At 46.6% G+C, this 21,881-nt stretch overlaps 1 protein-coding gene across 6 annotated transcripts in view; it reads left to right on the plus strand.

Moving 5' to 3' along the window:
• The window catches only part of RELN (reelin), an 895,263-nt gene that overhangs the window by 498,043 nt on the left and 375,339 nt on the right, over window positions 1–21,881 (plus strand). For all 6 annotated transcript variants that reach the window (XM_073652257.1, XM_073652259.1, XM_073652258.1 and 3 more), the window contains exons 9-10: window positions 816–912; window positions 1,526–1,766. In XM_073652257.1, coding sequence (XP_073508358.1) covers window positions 816–912; window positions 1,526–1,766 — 338 coding nt within the window. The remainder of the gene's footprint in view (window positions 1–815; window positions 913–1,525; window positions 1,767–21,881) is intronic.

Genomic DNA, 21,881 nt, shown 5'->3' on the forward strand with positions numbered 1-21,881 from the left:
AATCAGAAATCATAATGTAGCATTTCTGTTCAGCTTAACAAAAGTACAATTGAAAAGCATTAAATAATCATTTAGATCTTGATCAACTACTGCTTGTTTAGAATAGTGCCTTTCTGACCTTGAGAAATTCAGTAGGCATGCTAAACTTTGTACATAATTATGCAAACATCTACCCTATACAAATGTGATCTATGACTAATCTTTCGGTAAGGCACCATCTAGTGAAACTAGATGTGAATATCTTTTAAAAAAATGGCATTATATTTACATTATAATGGGATTATTGAATGCTAATTACTTTCGTATTAGGCAACTGTATAATTTAATCTGTGTAATTTAATATTTTACGTACAGAGAACATTATATTGTTTCTCTGCATTTAACCTTTTAAAGTATTTACTTTTTGCCATATAACTATTAAATCTGTTTTAAATTATGTAGGTATATTTCATAGTAATATTAAGAAGTACAACGTATTGATTTTACTGTCAGCAATATTTAGTTCACATGTCAGTAACATATACATCCTTACAGAACGCTTATCATTCACAATGCTCCCCAGGGAAATCTAAAATATGTTACACAGCTCAGCTGTGATTTATCAGTTTTATATCAACCCTGGCATCTTAAGCATGGATAAATCTGTTTGTTACTTTCAGCAACAGCTCTCATGTCATTTCATTATTGATTTTGTAATTTAACATATAAAAAATAGGCATTCTGGGTAAGGGTCACTTGCCATTTGTGGTTATTAAAGAAGTAATTAATGCCCTTTGTCACAGTATAACATATTTTAATATGGTTTCATCTCACAGGGTCAGGCTTATGCCGATTCAGCTATTCTGATCCTGGTATTATTGTTTCCTATGCCAAGAATAATGCTACCAACTGGATGCCACTAGAGAAAATCAGGTGTGTTCCTATGTATATCTATCAATTAGAGATACTACTACCGTATTATACTGTGTTAACCTGATATTCAGTTTAAAATCACAAATCCATTAGGCTCTGTACACAAATAATAAAGTACTTAAAAAAATAAACCATTCACTTATACACCTACCATTTAGAATTTAACCATTATAGAACTGCTGCAGGTTTTTTGAGTTGCAGAGTATCATACCATGGAATTCCAGTTTGTTGGGTTGTAGGAACTTGTTAGGTATAAACTTGTTGATCAGTTGAGTTAGATCTTTGATTTCCGACCTCTACAGCCTCTTAGAAGAAAATGTAAGCATTGCTTAGCCAATCCACTTCTGCAGTTTGAGTGCTGTATATTCTCAGGTGGTCTTACAACATTTTGTTAGTGATAACAATACTTTATTCCAAGACTACATATTTTTCCACAAATATGCTTTCTGATGCTTTTATTTTTTTACAATGTTTGAGAAAAAGAAAAAACTCCAAATCATACCTTACTTATTACTGGCTGAGATCTGTGTTGTAATCCAGACACATCTGTCAAAAACTGTTCCAATATAATGTATATGGATGTATATATAATGTATTTATTGTCTCCTTCCAGTGCTCCTTCAAATGTCAGTGCAATCATCCACATTATCTATCTTCCTTATGAAGCCAAAGGTGACAATGTGTGGTTCCGGTGGGCACAAGAGCCCACACAGGCAGGAGATGTGTATGAGGCATGCTGGGCCCTGGACAACATACTTATAATCAATTCTGCACATAAGCAGGTTATATTAGAAGATAACCTTGATCCAATGGACACTGGAAATTGGCTTTTTTTCCCAGGAGCTACTGTCAAGGTTTGTTGCATTTATATAAAGTACTATCCGAACAAGAATTAAAAAAAACATAGATAATCTCTGATCATAACAATGTATAATGTGTGACAGGAGAGGACACAGACAGAAGAGGGCCCCTATGCAAGAACAGTATATGGACCCTTTGAGGTCTGATAGCACATTATGATGCACAATTCCGAGTGCTTTGGAGATGGAAATGGGCCCCCTTATCTCTTGGGCCCCTGTGAGGCTGCACAGGTTGCACCAATGGTATGTCTGCCCATGATGCATGACCAAATGCAAAAATTATTAGGAAATTTTAGCATAAGCAAGAGTTGGTATACGTACAGTTAGATACAGAAATATTTGGACAGTGACACAAGTTTCGCCTTTTTAGCTGTTTACCAAAACATATTTAAGATGCAGTTACAGTGCTGGCCAAAAGTATTGGCACCCCTGCAATTCTGTCAGATAATACTCAGTTTCTTCCTGAAAATGATTGCAATCACAAATTCTTTGGTATTATTATCTTCATTTAATTTGTCTTCAATGAAAAAAACACAAAAAGAATTGTCCTAAAGCCAAATTGGTTATAATTCCACACCAAACCTAAAAAAGGGGATAAACAAAAGTATTGGCATCCTTTGAAAAATCATGTGATGCTTCTCTAATTCGTGTAATTAACAGCACCTGTAACATTCCTGTGGCACCTAACAGGTGTTGGCAATAACTAAATCACACTTGCAGCCAGTTAACATGGATTAAAGTTGACTCAACCTCTGTCCTGTGTCCTTGTGTGTACCACATTGAGCATGGAGAAAAGAAAGAAGACCAAAGAACTGTTTGAGGACTTGAGAAACCAAATTGTGAGGAAGCATGAGCAATCTCAAGGCTACAAGTCCATCTCCAAAGACCTGAATGTTCCTGTGTCTTCCGTGCTCAGTGTCATCAAGAAGTTTAAAGCCCATGGCACTGTGGCTAATCTCCCTAGATGTGGACAGAAAAGAAAAATTGACGAGAGATTTCAACGCAAGATTGTGCGGATGGTGGATAAAGAACCTCGACTAACATTCAAACAAGTTCAATCTGCCCTGCAGTCCAAGGGTACAACAGTGTCAACCCGTACTATCTGTCGACGTCTGAATGAAAAGGGACTGTATGGTAGGATACCCAGGAAGACCCCACTTCTTACCCCGAGACATAAAAAAGCCAGGCTGGAGTTTGCCAAAACTTACCTGAGAAAGCCTAAAACGTTTTGGAAGAATGTTCTCTGGTCAGATGAGACAAAAGTAGAGCTTTTTGGGAAAAAGCATCAACATAGAGTGTACAGGAAAAAAAAAGAGGCATTCAAAGAAAAGAACACGGTCCCTACAGTCAAACATGGCGGAGGTTCCCTGATGTTTTGGAGTTGCTTTGCTGCCTCTGGCACTGGACTGCTTGACCGTGTGCATAGCATTATGAAGTATGAAGGCTACCAACAAATTTTGCAGCATAATGTAGGGCCCAGTCTGAGAAAGCTGGGTCTCCCTCAGAGGTCATGGGTCTTCCAGCAGGACAATGACCCAAAACACACTTCCAAAAGCACTATAAAATGGTTTGAGAGAAAGCACTGGAGACTTCTAAGGTGGCCAGCAATGAGTCCAGACCTGAATCCCATAGAACACCTGTGGAGAGATCTCAAAATGGCAGTTTGGAGAAGGCACCCTTCAAATATCAGGGACCTGGAGCAGTTTGCCAAAGAAGAATGGTCTACAATTCCAGCAGAGCATTGTAAGAAACTCATTGATGGTTACCGGAAGTGGTTGTTCGCAGTTATTTTGGCTAAAGGTTGTGCAACCAAGTATTAGGCTGAGGGTGCCAATACTTTTGTCTGGCCCTTTTTTGGAGTTTTGTGTGAAATGATCAATGATTTGATTTTTGCTTCATTCTCTTTTGTGTTTTTTCCTTGCATGCAAATTAAATGAAGATAATAATACCAAAGAATTTGTGATTGCAATCATTTTCAGGAAGAAACTGAGTATTATCTGACAGAATTGCAGGGTTGCCAATACTTTTGGCCAGCACTGTATATAGTCAATATGGGCATGAAGTGCAGACTCTCAGCTTTAGTTTGAGAGTATTCACATCATAATTAGAGTGAGGGTTCAAGAAGATTGATTGGACGGCGCTTCACAGTACAGATGGACAATGACCCAAAACATACTGCAAAAGCAACCAGGAATTTTTTAAGGCAAAGAAGTGGACAATTCTGCAATTGCTGAGTCAATCAACAGATCTCAACCCAATCGAGCATGCATTTCACATTCTTAACACCTTCACGATATGCTCCGCACGTCGGAAGCTGGTGAATGTGACGCGCCCCCGGGGCCGTGAGGTACTCTGTAGCGTGGCCGGTCGATGCTGGGGGATGTCACAGAGGCAGTGACCCGGTCTGTGACCCAGGGCGGTCAATAAAAAGGGGGATTATAGTTTTTATAGTTTAATGTTCGTGACACCACCTGTGGTATGCGGCTATATGGAGCCGCCGCTGTGGTGCAGATCCCCTGGAGCTGATGGTGACGCAGCGGAGTTGGTTTAGCTCTCCATAGGTAGAGCTAAGCTCCAGGGCAGTGCAGTGATGATTAATGAGGTAGATGTTGTTGGTGCAGTGTGGTGCAGGGGATGATGGCGCAGCAATAATTCACAGAGACAGTGGGGTGCAGTCTTCAGGGTTTACTCACGATTATCACATTGCTCCTGGTTACAATTGCAGATTATAACCACCCACGTTGTCCTGCGTTCACCACGGGAGGGGTTCAGCAATCCTTCAGGTAATTCAAGAGCACTTAACAGGACCCCTTTCTGTGTGCCTTTCACAGTCGTCTTCCTGCGCTGGCTCTCACCCTCCTGCTCCTCGCAAACAGTGTCCCAAGCCGGTAACCTCAGATCTTGGCGGGCAACCTGGAGTTCCCTGGATCCTGTGTTGCTACCTTTTTGGCGATTAATTGAGGCTGTGGCAACTACACCCTGGAAATGTAGAAGCCTCCGGTTTCTAACTGAATATTGCAATTCCCACTAGTTAAGGGCTGGTCCCCTCTGCGGCTTGATCCCTCCACGTCCTGGTAGATTCGGGCGTACGGGTGGCCTCCAGCACTTCCCGTACCCCTAGGATCCCCTCTTTCCTTCTGGAGCCTTCCTTCCTGCTCCTCTCCTCTCTTCAATCAGTCTCACCTCCCGGGCCTCTCTCACTGAGGCCCGCTCCTCCTGAGCAGAGCCCCTGCGGAGCTCCTGCTCCCACTACTTCTCCTCTCACTGTCTTCCTCTGACTGGACCGTCTGCTTCTAGATGCTTCCATCCCTTCTTATACTCCTACTGAAGTGCTCCTCTAAACTCCTTCCTCCACCCACACCCATTACATGGTTCCGCCCTCCAGCTAGGGACCAGGGACTGTGCTCTCCCTTAGGAGCAATCTCGCCCTTCCCTCTGAAGTGGAGTGTAATGGATGCAAGTGTGTGGGTCCAGGGCAGTACTCCCTCCTTACCTGAGAGTGGGATACCACACCTCTGGGTGAGATGCAGTTCCTCTGTGGCGACTGAACCCACAGGGGCGCCACATACCCCCCTGGTAAAACACAGCACGTCCGCGGGCTGGAACAGAGTAACAAGGTATTTTAGACATACAAAATTTTTAGAATGCATTCACATATCAGAATAATCAAAACTTTTTCTTCCTTTTATGGGAGGCACATTTTCTTGAACGTTACATGTTACTATATCAGCTTACAAAACATTATAAAACTTTTTACAAATAAATTCTCTTCACATCAATAAAACATTTTTCCATATCAAACATTTTTCTTAAAGCTACAGTGAGATCCATAACCGGGTGTCCATTTCACTGAACAAGGTGCAATCTGATCAACATGAGGGACACGTCCGAAAACCCTCAACGTAGGCCCTGGGCGTGGCTGCAGGGCTTAGGTGATCCAGCTGTTGGACCACATCTTCGGTCATGCCAAACGGGTTTTGTTCAGTGGTCTTTTTAATATAAAACCAATAAGAAGCACTTTAAGAAGTGCGAACTATTTACAGTTTAAAGTCTTTGGCTGCTCACAGTCCTCAGCCTGTCAGTTTTTATGCCCATACCGGGTAACTAAGTAGTCACACACAAAACTTTTCAAAAACGCAGCATTCCTGCTTTACCCTTCCGGGTAACTATATACAGTACAATTTTCACAACTGGAGTTCAGTAGTGGTGCTCCCTCCTGAGAGACACCTGTTCTTTGTAGGCTGGCCCAGCCGGGTCAACAGCCTCAAACTACAGGGGCATGTTCTCTTCCTCCTCCACTACCCTGTGCACATGGAGAGCATACGACCTGCGTTCTCCCTTATCCCGGGTATAGGTGACACGGTCACCAGGGTACAGGTCTCTGTCAGGATGTCCTTGCTGGAGGTGGGACTCCAGGTCCCTCCGGTCAACAAATAGATCCTTTGCGGCCTGTGGTTCTCTGATGAAGCCCCACCCAGCGTCTAGGTCAAATTTCACAACAGTCCCTTCTGCACGGGGACTGGGTGTGGCCGTCTTTGCCTTACAGGCCCGGGTCTCTCCTCCATGTTACGGGCCTCCATTTTCTCCCAGCGCACCCGCCGGGTGCGCCGCTCCTTCTCCAGTTGAAGGAGTTCCCACCGGCAATGCTCCTCTCTGCGGGCGGCCTCCTTTTCGGTCTCCCGGGGAAACCCCATCAGGTCCCCCGCCGGGTTATCCCATCGAAATCGGTCTCCCTCTTCCCTCTGGGCAACCAAGGGTGTGGGAGCAGGCAACAGAGGGCGGCTCTGGTCCTCGACTTCCGCGGACCAGTCTGAGGCCGCGTGTCCGTACACCCATTCAGGTGTGGGGGCAGGTGGCTCTTGCAGGGGGGCCCAGGAGCAGGTCTGCGGCACAAGCGCCAGGGGTAGGAGGTTCCGTCACCGGGCCCAGGAGCAGATTGGCGTCGTGCGCGCCCGTGGGAGGAGGTTCCTGCAGGGGGACCAGGAACAGATCAGCGCCAGCGGCGTCCGGGACAGGGATATCGTTCCTTCCTGCTCCCGCGATCGCTCAGCTCAGCCCGACACCTCCTGATCCTGGAACAGCTCCGCCGGGGTTGGGTCACTGCCGGTCACATGCAGCGCAGACTGCTGCTGGGTCAACATCTTCTCCAGGAGCTCGGCTCTCCAGACGGCGACAGCAGCTCGCTGGGCCTCCTCCATTCTCCTGCCCAGTTCTTGCAGCTCATCACGGAGCAACCTCGTATCCTTCAGGGATAACTTTGTTAATATCCCCTCCAGGGTGAGGGGTGATGCACTGGGCTGCAGGCCACGGCCCGGAGTCTGAGGCTGATCTCCGTCCATCTTGCCTGCTGGGTGCGGTCTGTCTGCACTGCTGGAGACAGCGCCCTGTCTCCAAGGTTTCTTCTCTCCTCTCCCCTTTCTGGGGCGGTCCCATGGCTGCTTGCTGTCGGCCACACCTGGGGGCAGTTTCCTCAGACTGATGGACATGTCTAGGTATATGGCCACAGGTGCATGGGGCGGGCTCCACTTTTGGCGCCATTCTGGGACCCGGCCCACGATGGGAGGTTCCTTGTCGTCCTTGACAATGCACATAATGGCGCCCGTTCTTCTGGGGCGGGCGCCACATTCAGTATACAACACAGTCTCTAGGCGCACAATACCCGGTTATAGCGGGTGGGTTCATATCCTGTTCGTGACGCCAAATATGCCTCGCCCCCTGGGCCATGGGGTGCTCGGTAGCCGGGCCGGTCGATGCTGGGGGATGTCACAATGGTTGTGACCCGGTCTGTGACCCAGGGCGGTCAATAAAAAGGGGGATTATAGTTTTTATAGCTTAATGTTCGTAATGCCACCTGTGGTATGCGGCTATATGGAGCCGCCACTGTGGTGCAGATCCCCTGGAGCTGATGGTGACGCAGCGGAGTTGATTCAGCTCTCCACAGGTAGAGCTAAGCTCCAGCGCAGTGCAGTGATGATTAATGAGGTAGATGTTGTTGGTGCAGTGTGGTGCAGGGGATGATGGCGCAGCAATAATTCACAGAGACAGTGGGGTGCAGTCTTCAGGGTTTACTCACGATTATCACATTGCTCCTGGTTACAACTGCAGATTATAACCACCCACGTCGTCCTGCGTTCACCACAAGGGGGGTTCAGCAATCCCTCAGGTAATTCAAGAACACTTAACGGGACCCCTTTCTGTGTGCCTTTCTCAGTCGTCTTCCTGCGCTGGATCTCACCCTCCTGCCCTGTGCCTCGCAAACAGTGTCCTAAGCCGGTAACCTCAGATCTTGGCGGGCAACCTGGAGTTCCCTGGATCCTGTGTGGCTAACTTTTTGGCAATTAATTGCGGCTGTGGCAACTACAACCTGGAAATGTAGAAGCTTCCGGTTTCTAGCTGAATATTGCAATTCCCACTAGTTAGGGGCCGGTCCCCTCTGCGGCTTGATCCCTCCATGTCCTGGTAGATTCGGGCGTACGGGTGGCCTCCAGCACTTCCCATACCCCTAGGATCCCCTCTTTTCTTCTGGAACTCTTTTTTAATTAGAAAAGTACAAAAACACAACACAAATACAAACACTGTACAAGAACAACTAAAACCCCAGCAAAGTAGAGTCCTAGAACCCCAGCAAGTCCAAGACTCTCCAGAGTCCAGCAAAATACATGCACTCTGAAATGTTCTTACTTTTCCAAGGACCCCCTCGGCAAGGGAAGACCTTACGTACCCTCTTTCCTTCTGGAGCCTTCCTTCCTGCTCCTCTCCTCTCTTCAGTCAGTCTCACTTCCCGGGCCTCTCTCACTCAGGCCCGCTCCTCCTGAGCAGAGCCCCTGCGGAGCTCCTGCTCCCACTACTTCTCCTCTCACTGTCTTCCTCTGACTGGACCGTCTGCTTCTAGATGGTTCCATCCCTTCTTATACTCCTACTGAAGTGCTCCCCTAAACTCCTTCCTCCACCCACACCCACTACATGGTTGCGCCCTCCAGCTAGGGTCCAGTAACTGTGCTCTCCCTTAGGAGTAATCTCGCCCTTCCCTCTGAAGTGGAGTGTAATGGATGCTAGTGTGTGGGTCCTGGGCAGTACGCCCTCCTTACCTGAGAGTGGGATACCACACCTCTGGGTGAGATGCAGTACCTCTGTGGCGACTGAACCCGGAGGGGCACCACATATGGAGCTGGCTCACGGTGTGAAACCGTCCCATACCTTACAGGTGATGGCTGTGTGACATCTAGCATCATGTCTCTAGTAATTGTGGACAAAGCTCTGATAGTGGCATTTAACACTGTGGGCGAATCATTCCATGCGCCCATCGACGCTCCTGTAACGTGGGGTAGCCAATGAGTTACTATGATAGTTGGGGGTCTGCTGAAGACCCCTGTGCTTGTCATTCCGGAGCTCCTTTGAAACCTTGCCTGTAGCCTGGCTTCAAAGGACCACCGTGATTTTTGCTATATGCAACCATGCTGCGGCATCGCTGGACTGTATATATCACAAGCGATCAGACGATTGCTGCTTCAACTCCCCTAAGGGGAATATTAAGAACAGTGAAAAGTAGAAAAAAAAGTTTTAAAAAATATGAGAAAAATAATAAAAACATAAGAGTTTAAATCACCCTCCTTTTCCCCCAGTAAAAATAAAGATAATACAAAAATACACAGATTTTGATTTTCCACGTTAAGAAAAGTCCAATCTTTCAAAATATGAAAAAATAATTTACCCGATTGTTAAACACCATAAACGAAAAAAAATCGATAATGTCAAAATTACTTTTTTTGGTCGCTGCAATTCCACTAAAAATGTTGCAACAAGCGATCAAAACGTCATATTTATCCCAAAATGGTATCAATAAAATCTTTGTCTCGACCCACAAAAATGAGTTGTCACACAGCTTTACCGACCAAAAAATAAAAACATTACAGGTCTCGGAAAATGGCAACACAACTTAAAAATTTTTTTGCAAAATTCAGATTTTTTTTTCACTACTAAAATCATAAAAACAATGGACCAGTGAGTGTTGAAAAATAAACAAATATATATTTCTATTCATTGAATCCTCTGCCACTCGAGCGTGACCACTTTGGTGGTCTCCACTGATCACAGAAAACCCCATTTTAAGGGGTTATTGACTTTAGACCTATGTAATTAATGTAACTGTAGAGGTCACCTGACTGAACAGCCAATCACAAGCCAGCCACAATGGTCCAGCTGGTGCTTGAAAGGTGATGTCTACCAGCTTAAACCCAGACCACGGAGTGGCCTGCGCTGGACCCAGATAAGTTTCAGGAGGTAAGTATCGCTTGCTTGTTATTTTTTTACATACCATCCCACTGACAAAATTTTTATTTTCCTCTGACAACCCTTTTAAGGTGTGACCTATCTGATGTGCAGAGTTTAATGTGCCAGACAATCTGTACCAAGAGGCTCCAGTCTTTTTAATTCCTCTTATGATAACTCTAGCTTTACAAATGTTCTCCTGAAGATACGCCTCATCATTGTCTATGCGTTTGTTCATTTATTAATACTAAGCTTGAAGGTGCTATGGCATCATCAGATTACACATGCAATCGACTGTTTGTCCAGGTGTTATAGATACTCCAGTGTTTGTTTGTCCAGGTGTTATAGACACTCTTTAGCCTGTTTGTCATGGTGTCATAGATACTCCAGTGCCTGTTTGTCCAAGTGATATAGACACTTCAGTGCATGTTTGTCCAGGTGTTATAGACACTTTAGTGCCTGTTTGTCATGATGTTATAGACCTGCAAGTGCCTGTTTTTTATGGTGTTATAGACACTCCAGTGCCTGTTTGTCATGTTGTTATAGACACTCCAGTGCCTGTTTGTCATGATGTTATAGACACTCCAAGTACCTGTTTGTCATGGTGTTAGAGACACTCCAGTGCATTTTTGTCCAGGTGTTATAGACACTCTTTAGCCTGTTTGTCATTGTGTCATAGATACTCCAGTGCCTGTTTGTCCAAGTGATATAGACACTTCAGTGCATGTTTGTCCAGGTGTTATAGACACTTTAGTGCCTGTTTGTTATAATGTTACAGACTGCTAGTGCCTGTTTGTCCGGGTGTTATAGATACTCCAGGGCCTATTTGTCCAGGTGTTATAGACACTCCAGATGCCTGTTTGTCATGGTGTAATAGACACTCCAATGTCTGAGTGTCTAAGTGTTATAGACACTTCAGTGAATGTTTGTCCAGGTGTTATAGACACTTTAGTGCCCGTTTGTCATAATGTTATAGACACTTTAATGCCTGTTAGTCATGATGTTATAGACACTCCAATTCCTGTTTGTACTGGTGTTATAGACACTCCAGTGCCTGTTTGTCATGATGTTATAGACACTCCAGTGCCTGTTTGTCATGATGTTATAGACGCTCCAGTGCCTGAGTGTCTAAGTGTTGTAGACACTTCAGTGAATGTTTGTCCAGGTGTTATAGACACTTTAGTGCCTGTTTGTCATAATGTTATAGACACTTTAGTGCCTGTTTGTTATGATATTATAGACACTTCAAGTGCCTGTTTGTTCAGGTGTTATAGATACTCCAGGGCCTGTTTGTCCAGGTGTTATAGACACTCCAGATGCCTGTTTGTCATGGTGTCATATACACTCTAGTGCCTGTTTGTCCAAGTGTTATAGACACTCCAGATGCCTGTTTGTCATGGTGTCATATATGACGCACCCCCTGGGACATATTCCTTTTTGAGGGGAATACCCGGCACCGGATCAGATGGGGGGGTTTGTAGTCTCCGAGCGGCTGTGACCCGGCCCCGTGCCCAGGGCGTCAAGCTCAGTGTTATGTGGCAGTCCTACAGATGTTATTAAGAGTTCTTTTGTGTCGACTACGCCACCCGTTGTGATGCGGTCACTGTGGCCGCCGCTGCAGCAGGGTCCGCTGAGGCTGATGGTGGGTGCGCAGCTTGGTGGGATAACCCCCAACGGGAGGGGTATAGCCTCAGGGAGGACAGGTGCAGAGGATGGGGGTTGTGGTGGTGCAGTGCAGACGGCAATGAAGACAGAGTCGGGTTGTGCAGTTAAGGGTGTTTACTTACTGCAGATGTTGTACTGGTCACTCCAGCTCCGAGTGACCACCCGAGCCGTGCTGCGTCCACCAGGTCCTGGATCCAGCCAACCCCCAAACAAGTCCGGAGCGTGGCCCTGAGCTCTCCTTCTGTCCCGTTCTCTGGCCGTCCCCACCAGTGATCCACCTAGGTCCAGCTCCCTCGGGCCTTCTGTTGGGACACCCTTGGCCTTGGGTTCCCTGACCCTTCATGTGGTGTGCCTTCGGGGTGGATGTGATGGGTGACCGTGACAAACGCTGCCCACGGTCTCCGGTCTCTGGCTAGGGTGTGTTTTCTGCCCCCACCAGCTTGGGTTCCGGTACCCTGTGCCGACTCCTCACCCGGTGCTTTAATTTGGGTTCTTGGGTCCTCTCTGTTCTCCCCTCTGGGTACTCCTTCTCTGCTCCTCTCTCACTCAGGGTCTCTCTCTTGCTGCAGGCTGACTTCCTCTCTGCTTGCTGTCTGCTCCTCTGCAGCTGTCTTGCTGTCTCCAACTGACTTGTTCTCTGCATCTGACCCTGATCTTAGTTGGTGCCCACCTTATATACACCCTCTATGTGTGAGCTCAGGTGACCAGCACCCAATGAGCTCCTATCTTTACCCAGGCTGCTCCCCCTATCTGCCCCTACACTACATGGGATGTACCACCCCCCTCCCACTCCAGCCAGGAACAGACTCGGTCGTACCTGCACATTTCTAAGTGGGAGTACCGTCGGTCTGCTCCTCGGAAATGGGATGTGTGTAGTGCATGCAGCTGACTGAGCTCAGTTCCACTCTCCATCCTTGCCCGGGAGTGGAATATCACACCTCTGGGTTGAGGTGCAATACTCCTGTAGCAGCCGAATCCTCAGGGTGCTACATTCCCCCCTGGTAAATCACAGCACGTCCTCGGGCTGTAAGACATAAAACACCAAACATACATTTTTTTTTATAAACATAAACATATAAAACATCATATAAAACTTTTCATATAAACATTCTCGTAGTCGTTTCTTGTTTCAGGTTCCTCCTCCGGACACTGTGCAACGTGTGTCCGGGAAAAGTACGACAGTCTCTTAGAAAAACTGGTTTTCCTATAAAACCGGTAGGGGGCGCTTTAGGAAGCGCAACTATATACAGGGGAAGTTGGCCGCTCTCAGTCCTCGGCCAGGTAGAGGGAAGGGAATGGCTGCTCACAGTCCTCAGCCTGTGGGATTAAGGGGTTAACGGGTAAACAGTTCACACTTGCTGGTCCCAACGGGGACTATATATATATATGTATCAACAGTTTCTTTGGTACCCGGTCGGGTAACTATTTACATCACTTGCTCTGCCGCACTCAACGGCGTCTTCCTCCTGCTCTTTGAACTTCAGACCCGTCCGGGTCCTCTTGCTCCTCCTCCTCGCACCGCAACTCCTCCTCCGTCAGGCGGTGTACGTGGAGGGCGTAAGGTCCTTTGGCACACTTGTGCCGGGTGAAGGTGACCTCATCTCCGATGTAGAGGTCACGACCTCTGTGCCCCTCCGGCAGATGGGACTCCACGTCTCTGCGCGTGACAAAGACGTCGCCGAGGGTGTTGTTGTCTCTGATGAAGCCCCACCCGTGCTGCTGGTTAAACTTGATTACAGTCCCGGTGGTGCGGGGACTGTGCGCTGCACGGGGGTCCCTCCTGGTCCGGCTCTTTTGCTCGGCGCTCCTTATTTGGGCCTGTTGTTCCCGGACCCGCCTCTCTCTCCGCTCCCTTGCGAACTCTTCGAGCTGCTGTCGGCAACACTCAGCGCGCTCTGCTGCAGCTGCCCTAGTTTCCTGAGTGAACCCCATTAGATCTTCTCCGGTGGGGTCCCACTCAAACTGTGCTTCCGCTAGCGGGGGCGAGATCCGTGCCACGGGCTTCGGAGCCGGAATCAGGGGTTCATCCAGGGGTCTTAGTTTCTGCTGCCGTTCCAGCTCATGGTATCCTTCGGGCCAGATGAAGGGCCGCCCGTCCGGCCATGTGAGCTGGCTGAACAAGTCCTTCCCCAGGTGTGGCACCCTTGGTTTTACGGGCGCAGGCGCGGTGGTGGTGGCGCCCGGGTTGCCCAGGCCTTGCGGCCAGGCCTGGGGCACCTGGAAGGTGAAGGGCACCGTTAGGACGGCGGCACCCTGGGCTACCTGGCCTTGCGGCCAGGCCGGAGGCTCCGCGGAGGTAGGGGGCGCTGTTGGTGATGCGGCGCCCGGGGGTACTAGGCCTTGCGACCAGGCTGGTGGTATTTCCTGCTTTGTCACGCTCCGGGTCGAGGCGCGTGACGTCACAGGGGTCGCTGCGGCGGCTTCCGGTCGGGGCCTAGTCCATAGCGGTGACATGGCGGCTACGGGCACAGCAGGGGGACTTTCGGGCTCTGCGACGGGGAGCTGGGGCAGGTGGGCGGTTTCTCGGCTTGGGGTATAGGCGTCCCCTTTACCTGCCTCCATGCGTTCGGCTCCCTTCTCGGCGCCGTCTCCGGCCTTGGGTCCTCCCGCGCCATCCTCAGAGGCGGTCTGCTTCCTCTTCCAGGGTAGCGTGCTCCGTTGACTGGTCTCAGCTTGCTGGGTCATCTCCCGGCTCCACTCCGCCAGTATCTCGCGCTGTACCCGGGCCATCCTCCGTGCGAGGCCCTCCAGGGCAGTCTGTGCACACTCCCGGTCTCGGGGGAGCTGTGCAAGGACCTCCACTAGGCCTAGTGGGGTCGTGGTGTCTAGCAGGCTCCTGACCAACGGGTCGGTGCTGCTCTGCTCTCCTTCCTCGGTCTTTAGCAGACTCCTGGCCAGCGGGCCGGTGCTGTTCTGCTTTCTCTCCATATCCGGGTAAGCTCCTCCGATACTCTTCGTTAGACTTCTTGCCTCCGGGTGCGCTCGCTCCAGACTGCTCCAGGCGGCACCCATCTTCGTTCTTTTCTTTCGTCTCCTCCCCCTTCGAGGGCGGTCCCGGGGCAACTCGGTGACTGTCAGCTCCAGGGGTAGTTCTTTCACGCTGACAGACACCTCCAGCATCACAGTCTCTGTTGGTGGGGGCGGTTTCCACTTTTGGCGCCATTTTCTTTCCTGGCCCACGATGGGAGGCGGCCTCCTGCCCTCCTTTGGCACGCCCATAATGGCGTCCGCTGCTCTTCCAAGGCGGGAAATCTTCGGATTTGGCGGGAAGCGTCGCCCAGTGGCGGGAAACTCTGCAGATGGCGGGAACAAGCTGGAAATGGCGGACAATCGGCGGGAAACGACCTGTGATGGGGTCCGATGGCGTGGACCCTCCGGAACCGGCGGGAGACTTCTTTCTGAGGTAAACTTGTACTTTTCTTCAGGCACGCAGTACCCGGTTGTTGTGGGCACGTAATCCTGCCGACTACGCCAAAGTTGACGCACCCCCTGGGACATATTCCTTTTTGAGGGGAATACCCGGCACCGGATCAGATGGGGGGGTTTGTAGTCTCCGAGCGGCTGTGACCCGGCCCCGTGCCCAGGGCGTCAAGCTCAGTGTTATGTGGCAGTCCTACAGATGTTATTAAGAGTTCTTTTGTGTCGACTACGCCACCCGTTGTGATGCGGTCACTGTGGCCGCCGCTGCAGCAGGGTCCGCTGAGGCTGATGGTGGGTGCGCAGCTTGGTGGGATAACCCCCAACGGGAGGGGTATAGCCTCAGGGAGGACAGGTGCAGAGGATGGGGGTTGTGGTGGTGCAGTGCAGACGGCAATGAAGACAGAGTCGGGTTGTGCAGTTAAGGGTGTTTACTTACTGCAGATGTTGTACTGGTCACTCCAGCTCCGAGTGACCACCCGAGCCGTGCTGCGTCCACCAGGTCCTGGATCCAGCCAACCCCCAAACAAGTCCGGAGCGTGGCCCTGAGCTCTCCTTCTGTCCCGTTCTCTGGCCGTCCCCACCAGTGATCCACCTAGGTCCAGCTCCCTCGGGCCTTCTGTTGGGACACCCTTGGCCTTGGGTTCCCTGACCCTTCATGTGGTGTGCCTTCGGGGTGTATGTGATGGGTGACCGTGACAAACGCTGCCCACGGTCTCCGGTCTCTGGCTAGGGTGTGTTTTCTGCCCCCACCAGCTTGGGTTCCGGTACCCTGTGCCGACTCCTCACCCGGTGCTTTAATTTGGGTTCTTGGGTCCTCTCTGTTCTCCCCTCTGGGTACTCCTTCTCTGCTCCTCTCTCACTCAGGGTCTCTCTCTTGCTGCAGGCTGACTTCCTCTCTGCTTGCTGTCTGCTCCTCTGCAGCTGTCTTGCTGTCTCCAACTGACTTGTTCTCTGCATCTGACCCTGATCTTAGTTGGTGCCCACCTTATATACACCCTCTATGTGTGAGCTCAGGTGACCAGCACCCAATGAGCTCCTATCTTTACCCAGGCTGCTCCCCCTATCTGCCCCTACACTACATGGGATGTACCACCCCCCTCCCACTCCAGCCAGGAACAGACTCGGTCGTACCTGCACATTTCTAAGTGGGAGTACCGTCGGTCTGCTCCTCGGAAATGGGATGTGTGTAGTGCATGCAGCTGACTGAGCTCAGTTCCACTCTCCATCCTTGCCCGGGAGTGGAATATCACACCTCTGGGTTGAGGTGCAATACTCCTGTAGCAGCCGAATCCTCAGGGTGCTACATATACACTCCAGTGCCTGTTTGTCATGGTGTTATAGACATTCCAGTGCTTGTTTGTCCAGGTGTTACAGACACTTCAGTGTCTGTTTGTACTGGTGTTATAGACACTCCAGTGCCTATTTGTCATGATGTTATAGACACTCCAGTGCCTGTTTGTTATGATGTTATAGACGCTCCAAATGCGGGATTGTCATGGTGATATAGACACTCCAGTGCCTATTTGTCCAGGTGTTATAGACACTCCAAGTACCTGTTTGTCAAATGTATTATAGACACTCCAGTGCCTGTTTGTCATGGTGTTATACACACTGCAGTGCCTGTTTGTCATGGTGTTATAGACACTCCAGTTCCTGTTTGTACTGGTGTTATAGACACTACAGTGTCTGCTCGTCATGATGTTATAGACACAAGTGAATGTTTGTCATGTTGTTATAGATACTCCAGTGCCTGTTTGTCATGGTATTATAGACACTCCAGATGCCTGTTTATTATGGTATTATAGACACTCCAGTGCCTGTTTGTCATGGTGTTATAGACACTCCAGTTCCTGTTTGTACTGATGTTATAGAGACCCCAGTGCCTGTTTGTCACATGAAAGCATTTAATCAACACTTTTTTATTTGCCCCATAGCAGTAGGTACTGAATTTATTATATGTGCTTTTAGCCATGAAAGCTAGGACAGATCCCAAAAAGAGATGTAGAAAACATTGCTGGATTTACACATGCAACTTTGTTTAATCTTTTACTTTCTTATTTTGCATCCTCCTTCTCAGAGCAAATGCATTCCTGGATTAAATGGAGTGCATGAAAGCAAGGTGGGACTTATAGTAGGATGGGCGGGAACTTGAAAGTGGATCAGGCAAGGTCTGTGTGCAGCTGATATAATGTGGCTCATGAACAGAACTCAGCCCTTGCTTGTTAGAATATAAAAGGAATTTGCAGTATAACCTGATGAGAGGGAAGCTAGATGAGAGAGAAGCTATGTTGAAGACTGAAAAAGATAAGAGGAACCATGGTGGTGATTTACAAGTTGGTGAAATCATCCCAGAGACTGAAAATAGATATGGGATTACCATGGAGACTGAGAAGGAGAGTACTGCCATACTCTGAATTGAGATAGTGTAGGCTGCCATGGTGCTGACTAAAGATATTTTACCCATGCTGGAAACTGAGAAAGATAGGGGAGCTATGCTCAGGACAAAGGAGTGGAGCGTTTTACTGATTAGTGAAATGGAGAATGGAGCCATGCTGTGTAATGAGTAGAGTGAAGCCATGCTGAGGAATGTATCAAGTGGAGCCATGTTGGCGACCGAGAAGGAGATTGGAAAAATGTTGGTTTAAGAGAGCCATGCTAGGGATTGAGAAGGATATTGTACAGTATCGTTCTGTCTTGCCGTGTTTTTCAACTTGTGAACTATTAAACTAAAATTCCTAATGTGCATGAGTAGTCTCAGGTAGTATAATTAGTGTGGCCACAGGGAGACAACTACTGTAGTATATTGTTTAAAAATTTAGTTTACATGTACCACATAAGTTACAAGACTAGCCACCAGTCAGGACAATGCTCACCAGAATAAGGAATTTCATAATGCAGTACTGTCTGCTATAATTACATAGTTTTGAGGAGTCTCATCATTTTCTGTATTGTGGATGTAGTGTAAATCCAATACACTTATCAAAAATTTCTTTTTTATATATATATTTTTAGTTGTCTACATAAGGTTTCACTGTATATCAAAGAATTTACTAACAATAAAAATGCATAAAAATCCGAATGTTGTTCCAGCCTTATTGTCCATTTTGATGGCCTAATTTAGGCCGTTAATTAGCATCAATACGCTATATACAAGATGATCAGCTGTAGTTTACTGGCCTATTTAAAAAGACCAACAAAAACTTATAGGAAAAGTGCGATAATAAAGTTAATAAAATTGTTCTGTCCTCATGCAGCATCATGTTATGGGCAACACATCTACTGTTTATGGTTGGCATTGACTTTTTTGCTTGTTCACTAGGTGATCATATATATTTTTAGACGGGCCAATAATCGGGAATGAGTGTGTGCTGTTTCTGTCCTCTCTGTTTCCGCTTCAGCCACTGGGCAGTGGCGCACCTTTGTTGCAGGCAATGTGTGACATTGGCTGTCCTGTGTTATTCCTGGGACTTTTGGAACCACTAAATTAAGGCGCTATGGGGTTTATTATTGTATGGTTCTGATTACACCTTCATGAGAGCTCTGGGTGAGGCTGTCTGCTATTTAAACTCCTGAACCTCCGACTTTCACTGCCAGTCAATAAGTTCAACTTACCTGGTCTATAGCCCTAGACCTTTCTCCTGCTCTGTCTCCTGATTTATTCTGTTTTCTGACTTCGGCTTATATTTTGACCACTCACTTGCTTTTTTTTTTTGTCCCTGATATGATTTTGATGTGTGTGACGATACAGAGTAAAATCTTAATAAGTCAGACGTTTAGATTTGTTAAGCCAAGAGAAGTATACTATTGTGTTTAAATTGACTTGTAAATATTTGTGTATCTCTGTGGTTGTGGACAGACCAGTATTTGTATAACCCTGAATGTTGAATTATATTCATTTTGAAACAATCATGTTTACTATGCTAATGACAAATTGTACTAATAGTCATCTAGAGGTTTATTTGCAATAGCCCCTGTGATGCCAACTATGTAAATGGATTAGCTAAAACAATGATAGCTGAGCCATGCGAGGCTACCCTCTAAAAACCCATTGACCTGTGGCAGTCTTGGGACAGAGATTCAGAAAGACTTTACAAGGAGAATGAAAGACCTCCTATAGGAAAGTAGATGGATTGCATGGCATCCAAAGAGACACAGATTTATATTCGACATGATTCTAATCTAAGGGTATCGGCCCTGACTGGAAAGATTCAGATGTGCTCTATTAACCATCAGAGAGACCATGGATACATTTTGGGGAGACCTGGAGAGGGCAAAGAAGTCACCTGGCCCCATGGATATGTTGTTTTGGGGTTTCTAGGAGGGAACCACTGGTCGCCTAGAACCCATGGAGACATTTGGAGTTGCTAGGAGGGACCCACCAGTCATCTGGCCCCATGGACACTCTTGGAGAGGCCACATTTGAACCCTTGGGTCTCCTGGTCTTGTACCTCGATGGACTGCTAGCTTCCTAAACTTGCCGCTACTTCCTCTCTGTGGGGGCCCTCCAGAAGCGGGGGGCCACTGGTTGAGGTAGTCAGCCCTGGAAGTCTCCAAAGTCGCAGCTGTTCTATCCAAGGCGGGTGGAGAAGGAAGGGTGAGACTGTGTAATGTACCATCTTGGGTATGTGCTGGGACTGTTCTGTGTGTTTATGGTCCGCTTTTTGGTTCAGTAAAGTATTGCCACACTGTTTTACCCTCACCCTGTGTTGTCTGAGTAGCATTACGCCGATGGAAGACCCCGGGTCTTCACAATGTGTGATGACCCTTCTTGCTCCACTGGTCAGCGGCTGACTCTGTGGCCCCTGTACCGGTGTTAAATGGTGAAGGCCAGGGCAAGCCCTGGAATCTGGTAAACAGAGTGGCTTGTGCGCATCCTGTCCGTGGAAGCTCTATTAACAGCTGCCAGGTTTCCAGGAATGGTGCAACCACTGCGGTTAGCCACTCATTGGCACCTATAAATAGACCATTGTACTAATGAGGGTCCACACCTAGTTTTGATTATGAAAGATACATACTGTGTTAACATTTTCAGTATTTATTAAAAATATTATGTATCATTATAAAACGGCAGCATTTTCTTGACAGATGTTATTTAAACATATCTTTCAGATTTGCCGTTTATCCTAGTCTGTATGGATAAATGTGCATTATCCAAAAGTAAAAATCCATTAAATGTAAAGATTATAAAATATCTGTTGATAAAACTCAGTAATATGTATCTAAATGGTCCTGTAGGTTATTAAAATAGAGGATATGTGAGATAATGTGGTCAACAGACAGATATTTATTTATTTTGGACCTTAGTTATGGAAAAATGTAAATAAACCTAAATGTATGATTACATTATAATATATAATATTTAAGTGGGATATATTTAATGCATTTTTTTAGCTAAAAAAAGCTTCTTGAATTCTTTTTTCCGTACTTTTTGTGTTTGTGAAAGAATTTGTTTCTTCAATATTTGCTTTCTCGACATTTTACATACAGTGAATTAATTTAAATTAAGGATATTTATGTTACAATATTATAGATATTAACATGTATTCTGAAGATAAAAGGTAGTCAATATAATTGACAGTTGTTTCTTTTTTACTCATTATAATTGTTTATGCATCCACAATCCCCTATGTAGCCTGACAGTGACTAACAGAACAGTGTTTCATTATAGGTTGGTTCCCAGTGTACTTGTCACAATCACCTAGATTATTGTAGTATGAGAGTTTGAAGCTGAGCCAATTAAATATTATGCTGACATGTTGGAAGGTTGACATAACACACTCTTGGTTCTTTGCATCCTGTCTCCTGTTTGTCACATTTCTTTTAACCTAGTAATTATTAATGCTGTGAGGTTGGAGCTGTTTTGTTCATTCGGACTTTAATTTTATTGAATTATAGAATGTACTCTAATATGATACTGTATGGAAAGTGTTAAACATTTAACAAGTTAACATGTTCCTATTGTTCAAATGTACATATTATTTTTATAATTTCATAAGACTGATATATACTGTATATTCTATTTAGAGTAATACATTTTAATAGGGAGGAATGCAATGCAGCTGCAGTTTGTAAATACCCTGGTCTGTAAACGTGAATTCACATGTCAGTTTGTTTCTTTTTCGTTTTTTTTAGAAAAGGACTGATTTTTTGGTCTATGGGACTGTATTTAAAATCTCTTTTTCAGGGCTCATTGACTCTATTGTATTTTCGATCTGAGTGCTGTCTGTAATTAAAAAAAAGAACGCATTCTGATCAATGTTATTCAATGGTGCAGTACAGACAAGCATTTTTTTTTTTTTCAAGGACTAGATTGCACACGCTTTATTTCATTGGAAGAGACCCTGAGGTGCCAAAACAGCAGAAACCCCCAAAAGTGACCCATTTTTGGAAACTGTACCCCTCAAGGAATTCATATAGCGGTGTGATATGCATATTGAACCCACTTTTAAAAAGGTTTTTCAAATTAAGTAAAAAACTGTCCACAAGTTGCTGTACTTGAAATGAAATAATATATACGGTACTCACTCTCCATTCTAGCACTGTGTACCCAATGTTCCCAGCTGGTCACTGCCTACATTGGCTAAATAAATCACAGCTCATATGCCCCATAAAAAAAGTTAAAACGTTTTTATGAAATACTAAACTTATGCAGATAGAAAGAAATTTTGGTGTATAAAATAAGCGTATCTGTGTGCCTCTCCATACTCATTTTCTTGTGGTATAGAATAGTTCAGTAGACTATGCTATTCCAAAGAA

This window comes from Phyllobates terribilis, unplaced genomic scaffold (assembly GCF_046119375.1).
Source record: "Phyllobates terribilis strain yellow unplaced genomic scaffold, ASM4611937v1 Scaffold_11__3_contigs__length_659146591, whole genome shotgun sequence".
In the NCBI taxonomy this organism is placed as follows: Eukaryota; Metazoa; Chordata; class Amphibia; order Anura; family Dendrobatidae; genus Phyllobates; species Phyllobates terribilis.